Source organism: Capricornis sumatraensis, chromosome 15, assembly GCF_032405125.1.
Source record: "Capricornis sumatraensis isolate serow.1 chromosome 15, serow.2, whole genome shotgun sequence".
Taxonomy (NCBI): domain Eukaryota; kingdom Metazoa; phylum Chordata; class Mammalia; order Artiodactyla; family Bovidae; genus Capricornis; species Capricornis sumatraensis.
This window is the reverse complement of record NC_091083.1, coordinates 51,146,350-51,152,349: the sequence shown is the minus strand read 5'-3', so window position 1 is coordinate 51,152,349 and position 6,000 is coordinate 51,146,350. Positions and strand designations below refer to the sequence as shown.

The following is a 6,000-nucleotide window of genomic DNA, read 5'->3' as shown; positions in this document are numbered from 1 at the left end:
GAGATAAATGGAAAATGCCATCCTAACAGCATGAAGATCAAATTAAGGAGCGAAATTGCAGGGAAACAAATATTTTGTACTGACCTGTCACAACCACTTACTCAGATACAAGAAAGCACACACCACACTTTTTTTTTTTTTTTTACCATGAAGTGATTCTGGCTTTTAGACTTCTAAATTCTCTGCTTTCAGAGTTTACCTTTTTTCTGAACACCCACAGCACTGATGTTAATCAAGGTTACAAAGTCACTTATACTAAAATATTACCACCAAATAGAAGAGGCTACTTCTTAGTATGGAAATTCAAATACCTTGTTTCCTTTGTCCTTTAAAAACAGTATAAAATAATCTAGTTTCCTTCTGTTGATAGCCATGGAAAATAATCTCCAATAATTTAGTGACTGAATATGCTAAAAACTACAACATATTAAAAAGTAGAGACATCACTTTGCTGACAAAGGGCCATATAGTCAAAGCTATGGTTTTTCTAGTAGTCATGTACGGATGTGAGAGTTGAACCATGAAGAAGGCTAAGAAGTGAAAGTTGCTCAGTCATGTCTGACTCTTTGCAGCCCCATGGACTATGCAGTCCATGGAATTCTCCAGGCCAGAATACTGGAGTGAGTAGCCTTTCCCTTCTCCAGGGAATCTTCCCAACTCAGGAATTGAACTGGGGTCTCCTGCATTGCAGGTGGATTCTTTACCAACTGAGCTATCAGGGAAGCTCTGAAGAAGGCTGAGCAATGAAGAACTGATGCTTTTGAATTGTGGTGTTGGAGAAGACTCTTGGACTCCAAGGAGATCAGACCTACAGGTCAATCCTACAGGAAGCCAACTGCGAATATTCATAGGAAGGACTGATGCTGAAGCTGAATCTCCAATACTTTGGCCACCTGATGGGAAGAGCCAACTCACTGGAAAAGACCCTGATGCTGGGAAAGACTGATGGCAAAAGGAGAAAAGGGTGACAGAAGGTGAGATGGTTAGATAGCATCACCAACTCAATGGACATGAATTTGAACTAACTTTGGGAGATAGTGAAGGACAGAGGAGCCTGGTGTGCTGCAGTCCATGGGCTTGCAAAGAGTCAGACACGACTTAGTGGCTGAACAAAAACAACAGCAGTCAAGGGCATCTATGGATTAACTTCACATTAAAAAACAATAAAACTACCTGTAGTTTTTCAATTATAAGTCCTCATGGTTTGACAATTATTGGGGGGCCAGCTGAATAGGAGAAGCCCATGGAGAAAATGCAGAGAACTGGTTGTCAGAGGAAGACCTGGAGTCTTGTTTTCTCAAAGGACTGTTCATTTCCTATTTTCTTCCTATTAGGTCTCCTTCCAATGGTGCTGTATTTTGAGGTGGATACTGTTCCCACATTTGTTTCTCCCAGAACTGGAAGCCATAGTGTGTAATTCCAAACTTTTAAAAGGCTTCTGTCTCCAGTCAAGAATCTACAAGACATTTGGTTTGAGAGGGCACCCTCATTCACTGTTAATATACACATGTAAGCTGATCTATGTGCATACTCTGCTTTCTGGAAACCTATGGAGTCTCATGCTAATTAAATTTCCCCTAGAGTTTCTCAAAATCTAATTACTCAGTGTTGCCAGCTTTTCTCATAGTCCCCCTGTCAAGTGATAGAACACTTTAGTGCAATTTGTGCCAATGACCTTGGAGACAGGGGTTGGCACGAGGCTTCCGATTACAATTTCAGGAAGCTTGGTGCTGGGAGATGTCCTTCTACCGAATGAATCTCAAACAAACCTTAAGGATACAGCTGAAGAGCAGAGGACCTACCAGCACAGGCTTGCTTGGGCTATTTCAAAGCCATTCCCCTTAAAAAGGAACAAAATAATGCCAGTTGCAGCAGCATGGACCTAGAGATTGTCATACTGAGTGAAATAAGTCAGACAGAGAAAGACAAATATCATATGATATCGTTTATATGTGGGATCTGAAAAAAGGGTACAAATGAACTCATCTACAAAACAGAAATAGAGCACAGACATAGAGAAGGGTGCAGGAGGAGGGATAAATTAGAGGATTGAGACTGACATGTATACACTGCTATATATAAAATAAATGACTAATAAGGACCTACTGGAGAGCACAGAGAACTCTACTCAATATTCTACAATGGCTTATACAGAAAAAGAATTTTGAAAGGAGTGGGTATATGTATATGTGTAACTGCTTCACTTTGGTGCACACTTGAAACCAACACAACACTGTAAATCAATGATACATCAATAAAATTTTTTTAATTAAAAAAATTTTTTTAAATGAAGCTGCTCCTGACCAAGGAAGGGCAGGACAGGGGTGAGGTACCCATTGTTCAGAGGGTGACAGAGGGTGTGGGCAACAGGCAGGTGGAAGCAAAAATGAGAAGGAGTCCACTTGGGTAAATGATTCCTTTTCCTCTTCCACCACAAGTTGACAAGGCTGCATCCATCAATCCAGCATATCATAAACGAGTTTACATATACTTTGGTGAGTGCTACACATTTGTTTTTTTCTCACCTCTCACATTTACAATCTGGTGGGGATGAACAGACTTTTTTTCTTTTAATTTGCGAATCTTCGCTCTTATTTTAGATGGTTCAAATGTTCCTTCTATATCCAGTGAGTATAAAACAGGAAACTCTGGCATTGGAGAAGCAAAGGTATGATTAAGATGTGATGCACCTTTTGGAACCATATTTAAATTATTTGGGGACACACGTTCTCATCACATGGTCACAGTTTTACAACTTGATTGAATTCTTATATTTGATTCAGCATAAGGCTTTGTACCCTTCAAAAAAACTAAATCAAGGGACTTTTTGGCAGTCCAGTGGTTAGGACTCCACACTCCCACTGCAGGGGGCCCAGGTTCGATCCCTAGTCAGTGGGGCAAAAAAAAAAAAAAAAACCCCAAAAACTCATCAATGGAAGCCTGTTCTCTTAGGTCAGTTTCTTCCAGAAGTAGACTCTGAGTCAAGGGTGCAGGTATAGGAGATTTATTATGGAAATACTCCCAGGAGACACCAGTAATTGAATGAGAGAAGGAGGGCGGGGAAAGGAAGGAGCCAGGAAATGGTGAGATAGTGAAACCCCAGCTTTGATCTGACCAGGAGGGGAGCTCTTGTACTTGAATGGTGCCTCAGAGCATGTCCTTCCTGGAAAGAAAGAAGATGGACCTTTAAACTCCCAAACCACTTGGTCACTGGCCTTAGGTCAAAGGGATGGCCTAAAGGCAATAAAACCACCAGACACTGCCAGCTCTCCATTTGGACTGGACTGGCTCCAGGATCAGATCACAGATGCCAGCCTTGGCCTGCAAAGCACTTAGCTGGGGGCTAGGCACACCAAGCTGGCAAGAGACCTGATGGGTTCTGGGTGATGCACCAATGGTACTGGCCACAGGGATACCCTCCTCCTGCCCCCATACACCTGCTCTCACCACCAGGCATCAGTTACTGGTCTTTCATCAAGTTCTGCTGCAAGAGGAAATGAATAATATCTTTTGAAAGTCCTGGGGTCAGCTTTTCATCCTGTAGAGACGTACTTTCTTCTCTGAGTGGGTAGAAATGGGCGTCCCTGGAATGTTTCTGTAAGATGGAGCAGCCATTCTGGTTGAAGATGACCCGAGCCATTTGAAAACTGCGGAGGGTATACTTTTGGTTCTCCTGGTCCTTCAGTTCATTGATTTTCTGAGACAGGCACTGGCAGACAGATGTGGAGAGTGAATTTCCAGAGGCTGGCTGTGGATTGCCAAATACTTCGTAGAATTTATCCAGAGATTTCCGAAGACCATCATCCTCTTCCTTGGTTTCTGGTTGGCCCTTCACAGAAAGGTAAAGCCAGGAGTTCTCAGAGGTCCAGGAATCATTTTGCTCAGTATTTAGGTTACTGCTGTCTGCAAGACAAAACACATTCCAATCATCAAACACATATTTTAAAATATCAGAAAGCAAGGCAAGGGCAAATGATATTTCTTTTCAGTTAACATACTCACTGTTCCTTGGTCCTGGATGAAGCACAAGCTGGAATCAAGACTGCTGGGAGAAATATCAATAACCTCAGATATGCAAATGACACCACTCTTATGGCAGAAAGCAAAGAGGAACTAAAGAGCTTCTTGATGAAAGTGAAAAAGGAGAGTGAAAAAGTAGGCTTAAAACTCAACATTCAAAAACTGAAGATCATGCCATCTGGTCCCATCACTTTATGGCAGATAGATGGGGAAACAATGGAAACAGTGACAGATTTTATTTTCTTGGGCTCCAAAATCACTACAGATGGTGACTGCAGCCATGAAATTAAAAGACGCTTGCTCCTTGGAAGAAAAGCTATGACCAACCTAGACAGCATATTAAAAAGCAGAGACATTACTTTGCCAACAAAGGTCTATAGAGTCAAAGCTATGGTTTTTCCAGTAGTCATGTATGGATGTGAGAGTTGGACCATAAAGAAAGCTGAGTGCCAAAAAATTGATGCTTTTGAACTGTGGTGTTGGAGAAGACTCTTGAGAGTCCCTTGGACGGCAAGGAGATCGAACCAGCCAATCCTAAAGGAAATCAGTCCTAAATATTCATTGGAGGGACTCACGCTGAAGCCGAAGCTCCAATACTTTAGCCACCTGATGTGAAGAACTGACTCATTGGAAAAGACCCTGATGCTGGGAAAGGTTGAAGGCAGTGGGAGATGGGGACGACAGTGGATGAGATGGTTGGATGGCATCACCAACTCAATGGACATGAGTTTGAGCAAGCTCTGGGAGACGGTGATGGTCAGGGAGGCCTGGAGTGCTGCAATCCATGGGGTTGCAAAGAGTTGGGCATGACTCAGCAACTGAACTGAACTGTTCCTTGGTAACTGGCAATGAGTAGAATAACCTGATTTCAGAATCTATTCCCACTATCTAGGGATTATGCCACTCATTTCCTCAAAATAAGAATATCTTACTTGCATGTATCAGGCAGGGGCTCTTAACCTAGGAGTCCTTATATAGAAATTCAGGGTATTTATGAACTAGAATGGGGGAAAAACCTTATTTTCATTAACCTCTACCTGAAATTAAGAATTTCCTTCCATAAAGAATGTAGGCAACAAACTTACTAGCAGCAGTGTCTGTGACTCTGTTACCAACAGATCACAGCTATTTTTATTTCATATTAAAGTTTGTTGAAGATGTTTTAAAATATCACTTATGCTTATCACTATGTATGGACCAAACTGTCCCTCCAGAATTCATATGTTGAAGGCCTAATCCCTAATGTGACTGTAATTGGAGATGAGACTTTAAGGTTATTAAGGTTAAATTAAGTCATAAGGGTGAGGCCCTAATCAGAAAGGACTTGAAGGCCTTATAAGAAGAGGAAGAGATCCCTCTCTCTCCCCTTCCCCCCCCCTCCCCGCCCCCATGTGCAAGAACCATGGAAAGGACATGTGAGCATGTAAGCACACAATGAAAAGGTGATCCTCTGTAAGCAAGAAGGAAAGTCCATGCTGACACCCTGATCTCAGGCTTCCAGCCTCCAGAACCATGAAAAGATACATGCATTTCTTCTGTGTGAGCCTCCCAGTTGATTGTACTTTGTTATGGCAGCCTGAGTAGTCGAAGACACACTGCTCTGAAATCACCATAGTTATTACTTCTGATACTGGACCTTATTATATAAGTGTTAATAAAAAGCATTATATATTGATTACAATATCATATCTTTGTTCTTTAAATGTTTTAATATTTCAATATTTTTTCCTTAGTAATCCTACATATTTTAATTCATACATTTAAAAACATTATTCTGAGAAGTTGAGAAGCTATACCAGATGCCAAAGGAATTCATGACATAAACACAGCAATGGCCCCTAACATACAGTTCTGGGCCTTTATACAGTTCAGACATTTTCTTTTCTACTCCCTATAAGAATCCTTTAGACTCTTTACCTCTAAATTAAAGTTACCATTTTTGTGCTTTTTAAAGGAGGGATAACAAATAAACTAAGTGAT

The 6,000-nt window shown here is 41.3% G+C and overlaps 1 protein-coding gene across 1 annotated transcript in view; it reads right to left on the bottom strand.

Moving 5' to 3' along the window:
- Positions 1-3,293: 3,293 nt before the first annotated feature.
- Positions 3,294-6,000, bottom strand: part of SHLD1 (shieldin complex subunit 1) — a 94,085-nt gene continuing 91,378 nt past the window's right edge. The window contains exon 2 of the mRNA XM_068987805.1: positions 3,294-3,903. Coding sequence (XP_068843906.1) covers positions 3,461-3,903 — 443 coding nt within the window. The 3' untranslated portion in view covers positions 3,294-3,460. The remainder of the gene's footprint in view (positions 3,904-6,000) is intronic.